This window comes from Bolinopsis microptera, chromosome 13 (assembly GCF_026151205.1).
Source record: "Bolinopsis microptera isolate Bmic1 chromosome 13, MBARI_Bmic_1.0, whole genome shotgun sequence".
In the NCBI taxonomy this organism is placed as follows: Eukaryota; Metazoa; Ctenophora; class Tentaculata; order Lobata; family Bolinopsidae; genus Bolinopsis; species Bolinopsis microptera.
In genome coordinates, this window is record NC_087084.1 from 13969658 (window position 1) to 13990965 (window position 21308).

General features: G+C 39.3%; 2 protein-coding genes across 3 annotated transcripts; one reads left to right on the forward strand and one right to left on the reverse strand.

The window, feature by feature from the left end:
* Window positions 1-5060: 5060 nt before the first annotated feature.
* Window positions 5061-20225, reverse strand: LOC134825112 (inactive glutathione S-transferase D3-like). The gene is made up of 6 exons (XM_063837251.1): window positions 20020-20225; window positions 19517-19627; window positions 16247-16346; window positions 8834-8884; window positions 8428-8533; window positions 5061-8241 (listed from the first exon to the last, which is right to left on the reverse strand). Exons 1-6 carry the CDS (start codon window positions 20223-20225, stop codon window positions 8132-8134), a joined length of 684 nt encoding a protein of 227 aa, XP_063693321.1. The 3' UTR covers window positions 5061-8131.
* Window positions 12104-15364, forward strand: LOC134824910 (uncharacterized). Of its 2 annotated transcripts, none has more exons than XM_063836917.1 (3): window positions 12104-12532; window positions 12712-12829; window positions 13041-15364. In XM_063836917.1, the coding sequence occupies exons 2-3, from the start codon at window positions 12757-12759 to the stop codon at window positions 15185-15187; spliced, it is 2220 nt and encodes a 739-aa protein (XP_063692987.1). In that variant the 5' UTR covers window positions 12104-12532; window positions 12712-12756; the 3' UTR covers window positions 15188-15364. The 2 variants fall into 2 exon arrangements, with proteins under 2 accessions (XP_063692987.1, XP_063692988.1); XM_063836918.1 differs by having other exon boundaries at window positions 12319-12532; window positions 12744-12829.
* Window positions 20226-21308: the final 1083 nt, after the last annotated feature.

A 21308-nucleotide genomic window follows, 5' to 3' on the forward strand; every position in this document is an offset into this window, starting at 1 on the left:
CCAAAGTCACGTGATAATTTTTGGTCGAGCGAATTAGTAAGAGTAGATTGTGTAGACATGTTTACTTTTCATGTTTGATAACATGTGGTAGTACTAGTATAATGCTTCTATATTTATGCGATACTAATTACTACATATTATGCGATACTAATCACTACATATTATAAAGTAAGGACAAAGCAAATAACGAATTCAATAAAACCGTAAAATATACTCTACTTTAAGGTATGGTCCCAAGAGTTGACTTACAACATTAATTCAAGCGAGAAAGTACAGATCACAGCATACTTGAAATACTTCAATCACAACCTCCGCAAGCAAACTCCGCCGTACGAGCCGACACGCACGCTCACAACCCAGAAGCAAACTCCGCCGTACGAGCCGACACGCTCACAGCCACAAATATGATGAGAACTCATTAGGCCAATTTCTAGGATGCAACAATTTTATCTCGTGATCTTGAGCCTGAGGTGCCGTAATGTTAATCTTACTTTTAGAGCTTTAGTGATGACTGATCCAGTACGTGGGGAATTGATCGGAATTCATTTCAAAGCGTTGTCTGCATTTCAGGAACTGAATTTAATTTGGCGTACTGTGCTATCACCTAAACACACCTAACAAATTTTATATATTTGGGACGATATTTTATTACGCCTTGTTTATTAAACAAAAATACAGTTAGTGTTTTATATCTGTCCAACATTATATTATACTAAATACAAACAGGGCGATTTGTTAAACATGTAAATGATGTTTATGATCTCAATTAACAAGATGTACCAGTAAACTAGCAAGTAAACTAAAACAACCGTGCTATAATTACACAGCTGGTCTGCATCCTGTTTTACATTTTACCAGATATGTGACCAAAGAAAGACATTTAAACTCAGAAATCCAAAATAAAACAAAATAAACACTACAGTCAGGAACTGTAGATTTCCATTTAGTGCATTATCCTTATATATACCGGTGGTTGCTTAGGAACGACAATTATATCTAGCACTGTAAAGTGTAGCCCAATTTTACCCCTAATTGTAGCAATTTCCGTCAAAGAGATATGAAATACTGATAGAATAGTAGACAGAGGTCTATAAATTCGACAACAGAACTTTTACTTCCACAACTAACCTTGAAAACCAGATGAAGCATCAAAAAGCCACTAGAAATCCATTTACAGAACACAAATACTCTGGCAACATACCAAGACCCCACTTATCAGCTACTTTCTGTTCCTGCTTGTACAAGTAAACAAGGGTTAACCTGTTCAAACACACACAGTCCCTGCTTGTACAAGTAAACAAGGGTTAACCTGTACAAACACACACACAGTCCCTGCTTGTACAAGTAAACAAGGGTTAACCTGTTCAAACACACACACACAGTCCCTGCTTGTACAAGTAAACAAGGGTTAACCTGTTCAAACACACACACACAGTCCCTGCTTGTACAAGTAAACAAGGGTTAACCTGTTCAAACACAAACACACACACAGTCCCTGCTTGTACAAGTAAACAAGGGTTAACCTGTTCAAACACACACACACAGTCCCTGCTTGTACAAGTAAACAAGGGTTAACCTGTTCAAACACACACACACAGTCCCTGCTTGTACAAGTAAACAAGGGTTAACCTGTTCAAACACACACACACAGTCCCTGCTTGTACAAGTAAACAAGGGTTAACCTGTTCAAACACAAACACACACACAGTCCCTGCTTGTACAAGTAAACAAGGGTTAACCTGTACAAACACACACACAGTCCCTGCTTGTACAAGTAAACAAGGGTTAACCTGTTCAAACACACACACACAGTCCCTGCTTGTACAAGTAAACAAGGGTTAACCTGTTCAAACACACACACACACACAGTCCCTGCTGGTACAAGTAAACAAGGGTTAACCTGTTCAAACACAAACACACACACAGTCCCTGCTTGTACAAGTAAACAAGGGTTAACCTGTACAAACACACACACAGTCCCTGCTTGTACAAGTAAACAAGGGTTAACCTGTACAAACACACACACAGTCCCTGCTTGTACAAGTAAACAAGGGTTAACCTGTTCAAACACAAACACACACACAGTCCCTGCTTGTACAAGTAAACAAGGGTTAACCTGTTCAAACACACACACACAGTCCCTGCTTGTACAAGTAAACAAGGGTTAACCTGTTCAAACACACACACACAGTCCCTGCTTGTACAAGTAAACAAGGGTTAACCTGTTCAAACACACACACACACACAGTCCCTGCTGGTACAAGTAAACAGGGGTTAACCTGTTCAAACACACAAGTCTCCACACATTCTGTGTGAATCCTGTAAATAAATTACAGCTCCCGATCACGACCTCCCACCAGCTAGAAAACGTTTCCACCTTCTAACTAGACAACTCATTGGTTGAAACGTGTTTTCTCGAGCTCTGATTGGCTAAAAACACAATAATAAACTCGTGTGGGGTGACCAGGTTTACGAAGACAATCACCTGATCACAGCTTCTGTATTCCTCCTCTACTCATCAACAAGTTTACATGACAATATTGGGGGTCTGTAAAACATGCAGGTCACGTGATAACCTAGTTACCTGGTAACCTGGTAACCTGGTAACCTGGTAACCTGGTTACCTGGTAACCTGGTATCCTGGTAACCTGGTAACCTGGTTACATGGCAATATTGGGGGTCTGTAAAACATGCAGAGACAGGTCACGTGGTTATGGTCACGTGGTTAAAGGTGTCGTCATGTTTTTATGATCGAATACCAGCTGTGGTAATGGTCCGTCTGCCGCTATCAATCTCACTTTACAAGCACGCGTTTATTATGTCTCCTGCTGTGAATACCGTACTACTACTATCGTTTTCGTAGAATCTTCGGGTATAACATATAAAGATATAAGGGGTGCCGAAGAGCTCCAGGAAACGAATGAACGTGGAGTTGGCCCTATTGGTACATATTTGTGGAGTTGTACACCCCTATAAGCGAGCATCGTACAGTGTACCGCGTCACATGATAACGTGAATCATTGTATTGTTTTGGACGTGGACATCAATTTTCGAACTTTATAGGTACTTCCTTTGGGGTCGTTCACATATTACGTAATCAATATTTTAGCAATTTTTACCCCCCTCCCCCCTTCCGTAATCAACCGTAATCAAGACCCAACCCCCCCCCCCCCCCCCCCTCCTGACAGCAATATTACGTAATCAGTAATCATGGCCTGACCCCCCCCCCCCCCCCGGCCTTGACTTTTTTCCTAGAAAAAAGTTTCGTGAAATTTACTCCTGGTGCTGGTGTAATCCAAGTTCAATGACTCTTATCTTTGTAACTACAGTTATAACTTGAAGTCAGGACGCCAGGTAAAGTGAATTGAAAGAGTGTGGTAGATTATAGATTGTAGATTATAGATTGTAGATTGTAGATTATATATTGTAGATTATAGATTGTAGATAGTAGATAGTAGATTATAGATTGTAGATTATAGATTGTAGATCATATATTGTAGATTATAGATTGTAGATTATAGATTGTAGATTGTAGATTTTAGATTGTAGATTGTAGATTGTAGATTATATATTGTAGATTGTAGATTGTAGATTGTAGATTATATATTGTAGATTATAGATTGTAGATTATAGATTGTAGATTATAGATTGTAGATTATAGATTATAGATTGTAGATTGTAGATTGTAGATTGTAGATAGTAGATAGTAGATAGTAGATAGTAGTGTACCGCGTCACATGATAACGTGAATCATTGTATTGTTTTGGACGTGGACATCAATTTTCGAACTTTATAGGTACTTCCTTTTCGTGAAATTTACTCCTGGTGCTGGTGTAATCCAAGTTCAATGACTCTTATCTTTGTAACTACAGTTATAACTTGAAGTCAGGACGCCAGGTAAAGTGAATTGAAAGAGTGTGGTAGATTATAGATTGTAGATTATAGATTGTAGATTATAGATTATAGATTGTAGATTGTAGATTATATATTGTAGATTGTAGATTGTAGATTATATATTGTAGATTATAGATTGTAGATAGTAGATAGTAGATTATAGATTGTAGATTATAGATCATATATTGTAGATTATAGATTGTAGATTATAGATTGTAGATTTTAGATTGTAGATTGTAGATTATATATTGTAGATTTTAGATTGTAGATTGTAGATAGTAGATTATAGATTGTAGATTATAGATTGTAGATTATAGATTGTAGATTGTAGATTGTAGATAGTAGATAGTATATAGTAGATAGTGGATAGTAGATAGTAGATTATATATAATATACATTATATACTACATAAACATTAAAAAGAAAGTGTAGTAAAATTACTAATTTTTAAAATGAGATATACAGTGCACAAATCAAATAAGCAGATGTAGCGTCCCACAAGTAACAATACTACTTCAGTATTAATATTTACACAGAAAAAGAGACATACGCCGACTAGATTCTAGAAACCTTTGTTTTCAGCTGTCCATAACAACTGACAACTGAATTTCAAGTATGGTACTGTGTAGTGACATCAACACGTTTGAAGTCGCGAACTAAGGTGAGTCAGCCGTCAGGGTAACCAAAATACAAACAGTAGACTTAATTACCTCTTTTTGGAGTGTGATCACATGAAATAATTTCGATTATGTTTCTTGCAGAGCACAGACTAGAGGCAATAAAAAGTGATGTGATCGATCGAATTGCGCGAATCACATGTTAATGTGGTCGCGCGCGGTGACACTGACTGCTGAAAAAGTACTTTATATATTTTTTAAGTAATCGGTGTCGCGTGTTCCTGTAAGTTGTCCTGGTTTGGACTAATTTGGCAGTATCTAGGTTAGTTGCCATGTGAAGTAAACGGAGTGGCACGTACTTAATTAAATGACCTAAAGTATACATCAACAGCTCCTCTAACCGAATGAGCGCCATCCATTCAATAGCCTCAAATATCTATATATAGAGATATAGCCACATACATTTACGATAAATACGATTCTAAAACTGTAATAAGACCTCGTTACTTAGATAACTTTGGTTTTTGGAGTCAGAAATAAACATTTATTACGAAATTCAAATTAAAGAATTGGAATTTAGGTGGAAAAATATTAAAATATTTCCAAACAAACACCGATATAATCAATATCACAACTATTATGATAGTCAATCATTCTGAAATTTTGATTTAAAGTCACCGTCCAAGAACATGAAATTAATTTTAATTCGGAATAAATTATAATTCGACACAATTATTACATAAATCAATTACAAATCACTAAAGACTTTGGGCCAGATTGTTGATAATAATACACAAATTACTTGAATCAATCCTTGTGATCAACACAGATAGTTCCAAAATTTACATTGTCCACGATTCAATTAAATTGGGACCACTAATTCAATATTTCAGATTAGTAATCAATTTCATTAAAGATGATATTCATTCAGCCAATCTTGCGAGATGATAGGAGATCAAACAAAGGTTTAATATGTGCCTTTAACTTAACGCTAGTTAAATTAAAAATTATAAATGCATAATAATGCCGTCACATTATCCTCAACCCAAATTCTTTGCATCTAAATCCTCAAGACAAACAGAAAAACTAATAACAAAAGGCGTTTAATCAAATTGGAACTAAAATAAAAGCATTAAAGTGGCCATCCGTCATTCACTCCATACCTACGTTACTACCTAGTGTACACTGTACACGCTACTTCTTGAAACCAATCCTACTCTTTCAGTCATATTAAATAACTTTAAAGATAATCAAAAGAACCGTTCAGTTCTCATTTTAAAGATAATCAGAAGTACCATTCAGTTCTCACTCTAAAGATAATCAGAAGTACCGTTCAGTTCTCACTCTAAAGATAATCAGAAGTACCGTTCAGTTCTCACTCTAAGGATAATCAGAAGTACCGTTCAGTTCTCACTCTAAAGATAATCAGAAGTACCGTTCAATTCTCACTTTAAAGATAATCAGAAGTACCGTTCAGTTCTCAATCTAAAGATAATCAGAAGTACCGTTCAGTTCTCACTTTAAAGATAATCAGAAGTACCGTTCAGTTCTCACTTTAAAGATAATCAGAAGTACCGTTCAGTTCTTACTTTAAAGATAATCAGAAGTACCGTTCAGTTCTCACTTTAAAGATAATCAGAAGTACCGTTCAGTTCTCACTCTAAAGATAACCAGAAGTACCGTTCAGTTCTCACTCTAAAGATAATCAGAAGTACCGTTCAGTTCTCACTCTAAAGATAATCAGAAGTACCGTTCAGTTCTCACTCTAAGGATAATCAGAAGTACCGTTCAGTTCTCACTTTAAAGATAATCAGAAGTACACTTCAGTTCTCACTTTAAAGATAATCAGAAGTATCGTTCAGTTCCCACTCTAAAGATAATCAGAAGTACCGTTCAGTTCTCACTCTAAAGATAATCAGAAGTACCGTTCAGTTCTCACTCTAAAGATAATCAGAAGTACCGTTCAGTTCTTACTCTAAAGATAATCAGGAGTACCGTTCAGTTCTCACTCTAAAGATAATCAGAAGTACCGTTCAGTTCTTACTCTAAAGATAATCAGGAGTACCGTTCAGTTCTCACTCTAAAGATAATCAGAAGTACCGTTCAGTTCTCACTCTAAGGATAATCAGAAGTACCGTTCAGTTCTCACTTTAAAGATAATCAGAAGTACACTTCAGTTCTCACTTTAAAGATAATCAGAAGTATCGTTCAGTTCCCACTCTAAAGATAATCAGAAGTACCGTTCAGTTCTCACTCTAAACATAATCAGAAGTACCGTTCAGTTCTCACTCTAAAGATAATCAGAAGTACCGTTCAGTTCTTACTCTAAAGATAATCAGGAGTACCGTTCAGTTCTCACTCTAAAGATAATCAGAAGTACCGTTCAGTTCTTACTCTAAAGATAATCAGGAGTACCGTTCAGTTCTCACTCTAAAGATAATCAGAAGTACCGTTCAGTTCTCACTCTAAAGATAATCAGAAGTACCGTTCTGTTCTCAATCTAAAGATAATCAGAAGTACCGTTCAGTTCTCACTTTAAAGATAATCAGAAGTACCGTTCAGTTCTCACTTTAAAGATAATCAGAAGTACCGTTCAGTTCTTACTTTAAAGATAATCAGAAGTACCGTTCAGTTCTCACTTTAAAGATAATCAGAAGTACCGTTCAGTTCTCACTCTAAAGATAATCAGAAGTACCGTTCAGTTCTCACTCTAAAGATAATCAGAAGTACCGTTCAGTTCTCACTCTAAGGATAATCAGAAGTACCGTTCAGTTCTCACTTTAAAGATAATCAGAAGTACACTTCAGTTCTCACTTTAAAGATAATCAGAAGTACCGTTCAGTTCTCACTCTAAAGATAATCAGAAGTACCGTTCAGTTCTCACTCTAAGGATAATCAGAAGTACCGTTCAGTTCTTACTCTAAAGATAATCAGAAGTACACTTCAGTTCTCACTTTAAAGATAATCAGAAGTACCGTTCAGTTCTCACTCTAAAGATAATCAGAAGTACCGTTCAGTTCTTACTCTAAAGATAATCAGAAGTACCGTTCAGTTCTCACTCTAAAGATAATCAGAAGTACCGTTCAGTTCTCACTCTAAAGATAATCAGAAGTACCGTTCAGTTCTTACTCTAAAGATAATCAGGAGTACCGTTCAGTTCTCACTCTAAAGATAATCAGAAGTACCGTTCAGTTCTTACTCTAAAGATAATCAGGAGTACCGTTCAGTTCTCACTCTAAAGATAATCAGAAGTACCGTTCAGTTCTCACTCTAAGGATAATCAGAAGTACCGTTCAGTTCTCACTTTAAAGATAATCAGAAGTACACTTCAGTTCTCACTTTAAAGATAATCAGAAGTATCGTTCAGTTCCCACTCTAAAGATAATCAGAAGTACCGTTCAGTTCTCACTCTAAAGATAATCAGAAGTACCGTTCAGTTCTCACTCTAAAGATAATCAGAAGTACCGTTCAGTTCTTACTCTAAAGATAATCAGGAGTACCGTTCAGTTCTCACTCTAAAGATAATCAGAAGTACCGTTCAGTTCTTACTCTAAAGATAATCAGGAGTACCGTTCAGTTCTCACTCTAAAGATAATCAGAAGTACCGTTCAGTTCTCACTCTAAAGATAATCAGAAGTACCGTTCTGTTCTCTGATTTGTCTCACTACATCGTCGTGAAACTTGTGAACTTCCTCCCAGTGGGGCAGGCTACGCACTCTCTCCAACCAGCCTACAAGAGAAGGTTATTAATTTAATTAATTAATTAATTAATTAGATTTTTTGATATGACTCCATTTAAAAGTTTCCCTCCTCCACTTTAAATTTATTTCTCGACCAAAAAATTAATAGAAAAAAAGGAAAGAAACATTGTGACAGCCAGCAGTTTAAAATCATCCACAAAAATGTTAAAACTTACTGATAACATTGGGCCACATTTTAAAATCAAAGTTGACCAGTTCGAGCACGACGACGATACTTGCTATTGTGAAATCAGCTGTTGTTCTTACTCCTAGCAGCCAACTCTGAGGAAATCAGTAATTAATTAGTAATTAATTAGTAAATAATAATTAATTAGTAATTAATTAGTAAATCAAGGAATAGATCGTCAGAGATTAGTATTTATCACTAACTTGTACATTAAAAAGTGACTATACATCTTTAATGAGATATTAGAAATTACAATCTCTGAAAATTCATAATCGCTTTTTTTAATACATTAATCAAACAACAACAACTTAATAAACAAATTTACTACACCAATACTAAATTCCAGTTAAATTATCATTAAAGTTAAACTCTCTTCAGATTTCAGAAGAACTTACCTTATTACTGTGTAGATAAGACTTTTCAATCGTGTCCAGATCTTCACATACCTGCAACAAATACAATTTTCATCACACAGTTTGAAACTGTTTAAAATTTACAGTAGATAATGATATGAATTATGACTTATTATAACGTGTTTTGTCACACAATTTGAAAATATTTAAATTTTACAGTAGATAATAATATGACCGATGATAACGTGTTTTGTTCCAATGTATATAATTGTATATTGTAAACCTGTGGGCTGTGCTAATCAAGGTGTCCTAATAATAAATAAGTAGTGATATTGAAAACTTAAGTAAGATAACTGGTACGTGTTTTGGTTACAAATAAATTAGGTTCAATTAATAACTGCAAAAACAATACATAAGGTGTACATATAATAGTGTACTGTTAACAGTAATTATGTATACAAAGTTATGTTTTTTATAACCTCACTAACTAGTTTACTTGTACAATGTACAATAATACCCAAATTTACCGCGGAGCTTGAGAGAAAAGGAAAAGCTGTGGTAAATCGGGGTTTGCATTTAATTGTTTGATTGATTACATTTTAAAATGTGTTTTAAAGTCCTATTTGTGGAAAGAAAAGGACGCGGTAAATCTGAGTATATTATTAATAATGTTGTGATGTAACTTTGTTGAATTACTTAAAGGACTGTCCGATCGTAGGTGTTTAATCCTAATCTATTTGACGGTATCAGGTCAGGGCAGGGCAGCCCCCCTCCTCTTCCTACACCCCTGGGTCAGGTCATGGCAGCCCCCTCTTCTTCCTACACCCCTGGGTCAGGTCATGGCAGCCCCCTCTTCTTCCTACACCCCTGGGTCAGGTCATGGCAGCCCCCTCTTCTTCCTACACCCCTGGGTCAGGGCAGGGGTGCCCCCCCTCTTCTTACACCCCTGGGTCAGGTCATGGCAGCCCCCCCTCTTCCTACAACCCTAGGTCAGGTCATGGCAGCCCCCTCTTCTTCCTACACCCCTGGGTCAGGTCATGGCAGCCCCCCCCCCCCCTCTTTTTACACCCCTAGGTCAGGTCATGGCAGCCCCCCCTCTTCCTGCAACCCTAGGTCAGGTCATGACAGCCCCCTCTTCTTCCTACACCCCTGGGTCAGGTCATGGCAGCCCCCTCTTCTTCCTACACCCCTGGGTCAGGTCATGGCAGCCCCCTCTATTTCCTACACCCCTGAGTCAGGTCATAGCAGCCCCCTCTTCTTCCTACACCCCTGGGTCAGGGCAGGGGTGCCGCCCCCCTCTTCCTACACCCCTGGGTCAGGTCATGGCAGCCCCCCCTCTTCCTACAACCCTAGGTCAGGTCATGGCAGCCCCCTCTTCTTCCTACGCCCCTGGGTCAGGTCATGGCAGCCCCCTCTTCTTCCTACACCCCTGGGTCAGGTCATGGCAGCCCCTTCTTCTTCCTACACCCCTGGGTCAGGGCAGGGTACCCCCCCCCCTCTGCTTATACCCCTGGGTCAGGTCAGGGGCGCCCCCCTCTTCCTACACCCCTGGGTCAGGTCATGGCAGCCCCCCTCTTCCTACAACCCTAGGTCAGGTCATGGCAGCCCCCTCTTCGTCCTACACCCCTGGGTCAGGTCATGGCAGCCCCCTCTTCTTCCTACACCCCTGGGTCAGGTCATGGCAGCCCCCTCTTCTTCCTACACCCCTGGGTCAGGTCATGGCAGCCCCCTCTTCTTCCTACACCCCTGGGTCAGGTCATGGCAGCCCCCTCTTCTTCCTACACCCCTGGGTCAGGGCAGGGGTGCCCCCCCTCTTCTTACACCCCTGGGTCAGGGCAGGGGTGCCCCCCCTTCTTCCTACATCCTGGGTCAGGTCATGGCAGCCCCCCTCTTCCTACAACCCTAGGTCAGGTCATGGCAGCCCCCTCTTCTTCCTACACCCTGGGCCAGGGCAGGGGCGCCCCCCCCCCTCTTCCTACAACCCTAGGTCAGATCATGGCAGCCCCCTCTTCTTCTCACAACCCTAGGTCAGGTCATGGCAGCCCCCTCTTCTTCCTACACCCCTGGGTCAGGGCAGGGGTGCCCCCCCTCTTTTTACACCCCTGGGTCAGGTAATGGCAGCCTCCTCTTATTCCTACACCCCTGGGTCAGGTCATGGCAGCCCCCTCTTCTTCCTACACCCCTGGGTCAGGTCATGGCAGCCCCCTCTTCTTCCTACACCCCTGGGTCAGGGCAGGGGTGCCCCCCCTCTTCCTACACCCTGGGTCAGGGCAGGGGCGCCCCCCTCTTCCTACACCCCTGGGTCAGGTCATGGCAGCCCCCCCCCCCCTCTTCCTACAACCCTAGGTCAGGTCATGGCAGCCCCCTCTTCTTCCTACACCCCTGGGTCAGGTCATGGCAGCCCCCTCTTCTTCCTACACCACTGGGTCAGGTCATAGCAGCCCTTCTTCTTCCTACACCCCTGGGTCAGGGCAGGGGTGCCCCCCCCCCCCCCCCGCCTCCCCCTCTTCCTACACCCTGGGTCAGGTCATGGCAGCCCCCCCCTCTTCCTACAACCCTAGGTCAGGTCATGGCAGCCCCCTCTTCTTCCTACACCCCTGGGTCAGGTCATGGCAGCCCCCTCTTCTTCCTACACCCCTGGGTCAGGTCATGGCAGCCCCCTCTTCTTCCTACACCCCTGGGTCAGGGCAGGGGCGCCCCCCCTCTTCCTACACCCCTGGGTTAGAGCAGGGGTGCCCCCCCTCTTCCTACACCCTGGGTCAGGGCAGGGGTGCCCCCCCCCCTCTTCCTACACCCTGGGTCAGGGCAGGGGCGCCCCCCCCCCCCCCCTCTTGCTACACCCCTGGGTCAGCATCTTAGACCACATTTGTTAACATATCTCATTAGCAACTAGCACAGTGAACATTTAAATGGTGTAAATACCTTATAATTTACAAAGAATGCTAGGCATCTTAGCACGTACTTTAAGAACATAAGAAATAAAAAGTGGGTGGAAATGTTCAGTTAGAAGAAGGGGCTAAACCAGGGGTCAGATAACACCACAGTCTGAGAGTCTAATAATTCTGTGTGTTGGTTCTGTACTGTAAAGGTTCGGTAAAAAGGAGAGGTGCTCTTACTGGAGAGAAAATAAGTTGTGTTACAATCCGTCCCGCGCACCCCCCCCCCCCCCCCCCCCCCCCCCCCTTAATATTTAATGTTTAGCAGTGTGAGATGACTGATGATAGTGAGATTAGTATTTGGGGTATTTATATAAACTTCATTATTTATTCACAAATCATAAAATATGATAATTCAGTAAGCGGACACTTCTACAGTAATGTGAGAAGGGGAATAACAGCTGACCTCAACAGTGTCCTCTATCCAGCTACTCAGAGAGAGATAGCCAGTCCCACGTGACCTGCACGTGACCTGCACGTGACCTACACGTGACCTACACGTGACCTGCACGTGACTACTATGACGCACATTATCCTATTCTGTTATTACGGTCCTACAATCTACATCCTTACATTAGCTTCGCAAACTCCGTTCTCTCTTACGTAATTCTTATTGTGCTGATCAGCAGTTTGTTTCTCAGCAGACTCTGTTTGAACTGGATACCTATTTTAGTTACTTACCTAACTGTTACAGCCAGGCATTATAATATTTCTTATTTTCTGTGATATTGCCTGATTTTACCCTCCTCCTCCTCCTCACTTTGTCTAGATCTGCTGAGACGAACTGTTCACTTTTTAAAGTCAGGTAGGAACGATACGGATTAAGAATAGATTGTGTGAGTTTTAAGAGGATTCAATATCTTACATCAGAGGTTTATTATAATAGCCAAATAGCTGTAAATATCAATATAATCTCTGGTAAAAAGTTGCCGTGTACAAGTTGTGATCACATTAAATTCTGCTAAATTGGTAAACATTTTTCAGAAAAGTCAGTAATCAAAACTCGTTACAAACAGATATAACATCAAGATGGGGAAAGGAAAGCATAAAAAGAAACAGAAAGGAGATCAATCGGGTACAGATAGAGAAAAAACAACTTGCGGTCGGTACATACTTATATCTGTAAACATTATCTTTTTGTAGTAAAACATTAACTAGGTATATTATGATTTATGTTATAAAATCTAGCAATTCTTATAGAATTGATACTATTGATACATTTAGCTCCGGCCGGGTAGCCACTGTGCTAGATTCTCCATCATAATTGTAGGGTCCTACAACTTACAATGTTTGATTTTATTCAACTTTCACAGAGATGAATACGCTGGAAGAGTATAGAAACAAAGGCAGAGAAATATGTGAAAAGTTTTGCGAGTTTAAAGACCAATATCCGATTATGTTACCGCCTGCCCCCAAACAGACCTACATTGACTTTTACAAAGACGAAGAGGGAGCATCCAGCAGTAAATTTGATGATGAGAAATTCAAACAAGCAAACTATGAGGCTGAGGTGCTGACATACCGGGCTTTGGAGAGATTGCCAGAGGAAAGGTGTGTGGTTCTTCATAGCTTCGAGTACACCCATCATCAATACCGAATTTGTGATAAAAGTCATGACAGGAGAAAGTGTGATCAATGTAAAGGTATGGCTGCACAAAAAACAGAATGTGACTTTGTTGTTATCGGGAAGAACTATGTTGTCATTATTGAAGTGAAGAACGTCCCTATTGATGAAGATAGTGAACTAACAGAGGAGCAGAGAAAGAAATTGACAGGAGCACTTAAAGGCTCACTCGAACAACTTGAAAAGACAAAATCAATGATAAATGGTCTTGTAGAGCAAGTTTTCGCTGGAATGGAAGCAGATCATCAATGCTCAATAATATGCCTGTCCGCGTTTCCTAACACCAGTCGTGATCAATTTCAGAACATGGATGAACAGACCAAAAAGCAGATATTGTGCAAAGAGGATTTTCCAGATTTCTCAAGCTGGTGGAAACAACATGACGTGTTAGGTTCGATATCTAGCATTGTTCAAACTGAAGCTTTTCTCGCCAAACACCAGGAAATGAAGCAAGTATTGGTAGCTATCTACTGTACTGATAAAAACCGATGTGATGAACTGAAGTGTAGCTTGGGAAAAGCTATAATGGACATTGACGACGAGTTGAAGAAAGGAAATATTACATTTCTCAGCAAAAACCGACTACCAAATCCTAATGTGATGAAAGCAACTGATATAAAGTCTGCAAATATTGACGATGGCATTAACATTTTCAAAGACATGCTCGGTATAGAATACTTGACTGTGGAACAACGTGATGCTTTCAACAGAGATCAGAACCTGCTGGTAATTAATGGACCAGCAGGTTCAGGGAAAACTATCATCTTGTTGGCTAAGATCATAAAAGTGATCAAATCAAATGTGGATAACAGAGCTGTGTTGTACATTTTCTCAGATGATAACATTTCATGTAAACGTTATCAAGATGCTTTAGATAAAGCTGAAATCAGTAACGAAGTGATAGTTAATAACATGTCCATGGTATATAGTAGAGAGTACACAGAACAGGTGGTATTAGAAAGTGAAAGCAGGGTGGTAATAGTTAGGATCTCATCTTTGTCACGTTTCACATATAATAATAGTGTGACTAAACTGATGTATAGGAACATTCACGTATTTTTTGATGACTGGCAGGGTATGAGGGGTCCGTTAGCACGAAAGATGTTTACAGAGCGCGACTTACTGCTGACTGTCGGGGCACTCACTAACTGTGTTATCGCTTGTGATTTCACTCAGGCATACAGCTTAGAATTATCATCTTATAGAAAACGAAGAAAACGATTTTACTCATTCTTAACAAACTTGCCCCCTGAAAGAATTGTAACTCTATCTTTGAACTTAAGAAATACTTCTGACATTACTGACATTCTATCTAAGATCAGAGAGCACATAATTCTACAAGTTCTTCAAGAAGAAAGAGACGATACTATTCCAATGATAAAACAAGGACACTTTATTCACGGACCACAGATTGTAGTGCATGTTATTTATAAGATAATAAATGAGAAGGATTTTAGTGTGGTTACTGATATCTTGAATGAAGAGCTAGATAAATTATGTAACACAGACGTGATTAAAATAGGTATAGTATATAATACAAGAAGAATAATTCAAAAGGTAATAGAAGAACGATGTAGTGTTGATAATAATAAAATAGAGTGGTGTAATGTTAAAAGTTGTTATTCAGCTGAGTACCCAGCAGTTATTGTGTTATACGATGTTGCTAATTATGTGGACCTATCTATTCTTTACCGGCAGATATCAAGAGCAAGGGTATATTGTGTTGTTATATTATATAGTTCAGATGATAACCACATCTTTTCAGGATTTGAAAAATTGAATGATTATATGTTGGCTGAATTTGAAGATTCAATCAGAGTTATGCGGTATGATTGATAACACCGAGTTTATCTGTGATAAGAATATTTGTGTTGAATGACACTAACATATTTTATTGAATGTTACATTGAAAATGAGATTATACGATTTACCGAATAACAATACCAATATTAAATTCGTAGTGCTAAATCAACATATTTTGTGAGATGTCAGTTGTTTTATCAAAGAATTCAAGTTTGCGTATTTATTTGTTGTATATGCAGCTAAATTTTACAGTAGATAATGATAGAACTTAAGACGTGTATTGTTCCAATATATAATGTATACTTATGGGCTGTGCTAATCAAGGTGTCCTAATAATAAATAAGTAGTGATATTGAAAACTTCAGTAAGATAAGTACGTGTTTTGGTTACAAATTAATTATTGCAAAAACAATACATAAGGTGTACATAATACTAAATACATATTATAGTGTACTGTTAACAGTAATTATGTATACATTATACAATGTTATGTTTTGTATAACCTCACTAACTAGTTAACTTGTACGATGTACAGTAATACCCAAATTTAGCTGTTTGAAATGTAGCATTGAAAATACTAATATGAGATAAGATTTGTAAAGTAACAACGTATTCTGCCAATGTTATAATACATAGTGTTGAATTTAGAAGTATCAACACAGCTGTTCTGAAAATTAATTTAAACTTCATTAAGAAATTGTATTATTATAGTTCAGCATGTAGCGTGATTATCAGAGTATGTACATATTATATTATATCTAGATAGGATCCAAATACTTTACAAATACTTTACAAGCCATAGGTTATCTAGTAAAATTATCCTCCAAATAGTTTATCATAAAGTCATAACTGAACAAAGATTAAAAACAAAATATAAATATGAATATAAAAGTGAAGACAGTCTAAAATAGCTAACCTTCTTTATGCCAGTTTCAATAAGCTTGTTATTACTTGTACTGTCCTCTAACCACCACGTGTCATGACGTCACACCACGTGTCATGACGTCACACCACGTGTCATGACGTCACACCACGTGTCATGACGTCACACTAAAATAATAATAAAACTGAAGACAGACTAAAATAACTAACCTTCTTAATGCCAGTTTCAATAAGCGTGTTATTACTTGTACTGTCTTCTAACGCGAACTCGCTGTATATTTGTGGATACACATAGCTAAAACCAATGTTCCTGAAATTGTTTATTTCAATTTCAAACCATGGCTATTATTTATAACTTTATTAGAATAAAAGTTTATCAATAGTTTATGTGTGCTCTACATTGAGGAGTCACTATTATTTTCAGACTGTTTTAGTTATAGTGACAAACACTGCAGCATGCTTTACTGTTTCATAGACTCAATGAATACATTAGCTGTAGTTATTTACCGCCCACCGGACGCTCCAACAGAATCTTTCAAAGAAATTCTGGACCTAGTTCAAAAGAAACTAGACGCCCTCACCTCCGATAACAGAACACCGGACCTCTACATAATGGGAGACTTTAATCTCCCACATATAGACTGGGAGTATTCAAATGTCCTCGCTGGTCAAACCCAATCGGATCAAAGAGCCTGCTCAGGCCTACTCGACTTCATGAACATGAACTTTCTAAGTCAAATGATTCATGAACCTACTAGAGGTAGCAACATTATTGACCTGATACTCACCAACAAGCCCCAAGACGTAATCGAGACGAACGTGTGTGAGACCCAGCTGTCTGATCATAGACTTGTTGAGCTTTTACTAGGTCACAACCCTCTCAGCCCCAAGCAAACCTCAACTGAAGTTGTAGATAAAGACTCTTTTCGAGCAGTAAATTATCACAACGCTGACTTTGAAGCTATGAATGAACTTCTAGCAACAATAGATTGGAATGAACTTAAAAGACTCTGTGAAGACGATGAGAATGGGAGTAATTTCTTGGAACTCATCCGTTTGACTGTGCTCCAGGTCACTCTTCTCAATTCCCCATACAATAATAAGCCAGGTGCTTCCCCAGTGCACAGAAACCAGCATTGTCGTAAAAAGTATACGCTTAAAAGGAAAAAGAGGAAGATCAACGCCCGCATGAATGCCATTACTCAAAGAAACCCTACGTCCCCCGTCCTTGCAAAGCTTAGAAATGAAGTGGACCTCTTGGCATTTGAAATAAGTGAGCTGATCATCAACGAGCTCAACGAACGCGAGGCTAAAGCTGTCACTACCATAAAGACAAATCCACGTTACTTCTACAGCTACGCAAAGAAGTTTGCGAAAGTCAAATCTTCTGTCTCCCCCATCAGAGATAGAGAAGGTCGACTGCACACGGACCCCAAGGAAAAGGCCGAGCTCCTCCAGGCCCAATATGTAAAAGTATTTAGTGACCCAAATGAAGCCCACATCGAGGAAAGCCTTGCTGGATTGAACCCTGTGCCAGTTAAGGAACTCGATCAAATGCAATTCTCAGTTAACGATATCTCAGAAGCCATCAAGGAACTGGACCCGTATTCATCAACCCCTGATGGTGATATCCCTGCTAGGATCCTGACCAAATGTAGAGAGACATTGTCCGAGCCCATATTTCTACTCTGGCAAGATTCTTTTGAAACTGGAGTAATCCCTCCTAGCATGAAAACGCAGTTTATTACCCCTGTCTACAAGAAGGGTGACCGCACAGAGGCTGCCAACTACCGCCCTGTTTCTATAACATCGCATATCATCAAGATCTTCGAAAGAGTGATACGAAACAACCTTGTCGAACATATGGAAGCGAATAACTGTCTTTCACCGCATCAACATGGATTTCGCAAAAAGAGGAGCTGCCTAACTCAACTCTTAGACCATGTAGATACCATATTGAAAAGCTTGAACAGTGGCGAAGAAGTAGATGTCATATACCTCGATTACGCCAAAGCGTTCGATAAGGTAGATCACAACATACTACTTGCAAAAGCAAAACGTTACGGAATTCATGGAAACATGCTCCAGTGGTTAAGTGAATTCCTAACAAACCGTCTCCAGACAGTGGTCGTTGAAGGAACTAAGTCATCCTTCCAGCTGGTGATAAGTGGTGTGCCACAAGGTACAGTGTTGGGACCGATTCTGTTCATTCTCTACATCGATGACCAATTGGACGCACTGCTTACCTCTCTTGGAAAGATATTTGCTGATGACACCAAACTCATCGGTAAAATATTGGACTTGGCCACCAAAGCATCACTACAAGAAGACCTCTTCAATGTCATTGCCTGGGCTCGAAGAAACAATATGCAGCTCAATGAAGCCAAATTTGAGATCCTCAACTATACGCTCAATAATTCGCTTCTGCTACGAAATCTGCCATTTACAAATGATCTGCTCAGTTACACTCTTACAACAGGTCAAATAATTGAGCCAGCAGAAACTGTCAGGGACTTGGGGGTGATTTTATCAAACGACTGCTCTTGGACTCCCCACATCCAAAAAATGATCCAATCAGCAAGCACTATGTCATCCTGGGTTCTTAGCGTCTTCAAAGATAGATCACAATTTCTCATGCTTACCCTCTTCAAAACCATGGTGCGGAGTAAGCTAGAATATTGCTGCCCTGTCTGGAATCCAGCCAAGACCATGGACATAGAGGCTATAGAAAACGTCCAACGACAATTTACCCGACGCATTAACGGATGCAGTGGTTTAGACTACTGGGAACGTCTCACGAAACTCGATATCATATCATTGCAGAGACGTCGAGAAAGGTACATCTTGATCCACACATGGAAAATTCTCAATGGCCTGGCCCCAAATGATATTGGCATGCTGTTCAAAAACAACCCCTGACATGGAATAAAAGCTACTGTACCAGCACTGAACAACAAATCACAGCGTTCTGTGGCAACTCACTATGAAAACTCGTTTGGAGTGAAAGCGGCACAGCTGTGGAATCTTCTCCCCAAAGAAATTAATTCCATCTCTACTTTGGACCTGTTAAAATCGTCACTGGCTAAATTCCTTAAAGAATTCCCCGACACACCTCCGACTAAAGGATACACCGCTACTAACAACAACTCACTCTTGGAATGGTACTTACAAAAAGACCCCTGTGGAGTGATAGGAGGACGTACTTGATACTGTTGTCCTGAAGCGATCCCAGCCAAACCTACTCAAAGTACTCAAAGTAAGTAAGTTATTAATAAATTAAAATAAAGGTTAAAAATCACTTTTAAGACTAGTGGCTACATATTATTTAAAACTTTACATGTCCCAAATATCGAGTGTTTTTGGAATTATGTCTATAACAGTGTTATAGTTATATAAGTCCCCCACTGAAAAACGATGTTGAATATTATCTCAGTTTCAAGAGCAGAGCCTAAATAACGTTAGGAATTCCAGGAATCTCACCAATGTAGCTGCTCGCAACTCCAGGATACCATCTGATCTACCTGACTTTGCATCTCTTTTGACAGTCTCTGAACTCTGTATGTGTCATGCAGGTAGTTTATAATCGCTGGTCTGAAAAAGTGTGAGCTAAATTAAATTGTGGAATTTACCCTGGCGGCACTATGGCGGCACTCTGGCTGCCATAGTGCCACGAGAATGCCGCGATGGGGCCATCGGGATCCGGATGTATGATCAATAATACTAATAGTGCTGTAATTTTGTCCGGAATGTTGCATGATTTTATAAATATGTTTAATTTGCTGGACCGATATATATCGATATTGTCACAACTCACAATGTGTATCAGGTACACTCAACACAACCATTTTAAACAAACCAATTGTTTATAAACAAATCACTATCAAAACAATGAACCATTCAAACTGAATATTAAAATGAAACAACTAAATTATGTAATATAATAATATAATAATTATGTAATATAATAATATAATTCCTCTCACCCCTCAGAAATACAGACACCATTATGTTGTATTACAGGCAGGGTATGTTTAGGGTTCTTCTCCAGGAAATCCGGGGTAAGATGTTCGTTCTTCAGTACGTTAACTTCAGTGTAAGAGTAGTCTATGCAGTGTTCTTTAAGGAAGAGTAGTACAGGTCTACAGGGTGCAACTACACATGATGCGTATATTTTCAAGTCATCTGGCATGCCTGGTGAGGGGGGTCACGTGGTTTAGTGGTCACGTGGTTTAGTGGTCACGTGATTTAGTGATCACGTGGTTTAGTGATCACGTGGTTTAGTGGTCACGTGATTTAGTGGTCACGTGATTTAGTGATCACGTGGTTTAGTGGTCACGTGATTTAGTGATCACGTGATTTAGTGGTCACGTGATTTAGTGGTCACGTGATTTAGTGATCACGTGGTTTAGTTATCACGTGGTTTAGTGATCACGTGGTTTAGTGATCACGTGGTTTAGTGATACTATACTAACAATTATTTTATTACGATGTACATGAAATAGAGTAAGGTAGTAAGAAGAAATGTGTCATTAAAACTAGCATTTGCATTTTGCAGTGAAACAAATCTTAGAAATTTAGATAAAGTACACCCAACAAACGAAAAATAAAATACCTCAACTTACAAGTTAAATAAAGTATGATTTTATGGTTATTATTTTAATTTTATAGTTTATACAAATAATATAATAGAATCCTGCTCAAATAAAATCGTCAGTAAATGGTGTCAACCCCTGCAATGCACATAATATTGTAATGTCGAACAGTTTTTTACTGTTCAATCATATTTAAATTAAGAACATGTATTATTTTTTAAATGGCTTATTTAAAGAATTGTGAAGCACAAAGCTGAGAAATAATAACTCAAGACCCCTTGTCAATACCAGATGTTCTACATAACTCAAGACCCCTTGTCAATACCAGATGTTCTACATAACTCAAGACCCCTTGTCAATACCAGATGTTCTACATAACTCAAGACCCCTTGTCTATACCAGATGTTCTACATAACTCAAAACCCCTTGTCAATACCAGATGTTCTACATAACTCAAGACCCCTTGTCTATACCAGATGTTCTACATAACTCAAAACCCCTTGTCAATACCAGATGTTCTACATAACTCAAGACCCCTTGTCTATACCAGATGTTCTACATAACTCAAGACCCCTTGTCTATACCAGATGTTCTACATAACTCAAAACCCCTTGTCAATACCAGATGTTCTACATAACTCAAAACCCCTTGTCAATACCAGATGTTCTACATAACTCAAG

What these genes read in the sequence shown, in the direction of transcription:
- LOC134824910 (XM_063836917.1), top strand. Translation starts at nt 12,757, where the DNA reads ATGGGGAAAGGAAAGCATAAAAAGAAACAGAAAGGAGATCAATCGGGT. An exon ending in TAGAGAAAAAACAACTTGCG is followed by an intron (nt 12,830 to 13,040) that starts GTCGGTACATAC and finishes CAACTTTCACAG; the next exon opens with AGATGAATACGCTGGAAGAG.
- LOC134825112 (XM_063837251.1), bottom strand. Translation starts at nt 20,225, where the DNA reads ATGCCAGATGACTTGAAAATATACGCATCATGTGTAGTTGCACCCTGT. An exon ending in AGTTGCGAGCAGCTACATTG is followed by an intron (nt 16,347 to 19,516) that starts GTGAGATTCCTG and finishes AAACAATTTCAG; the next exon opens with GAACATTGGTTTTAGCTATG. An exon ending in AATGTGGCCCAATGTTATCA is followed by an intron (nt 8,242 to 8,427) that starts GTAAGTTTTAAC and finishes CTTCTCTTGTAG; the next exon opens with GCTGGTTGGAGAGAGTGCGT.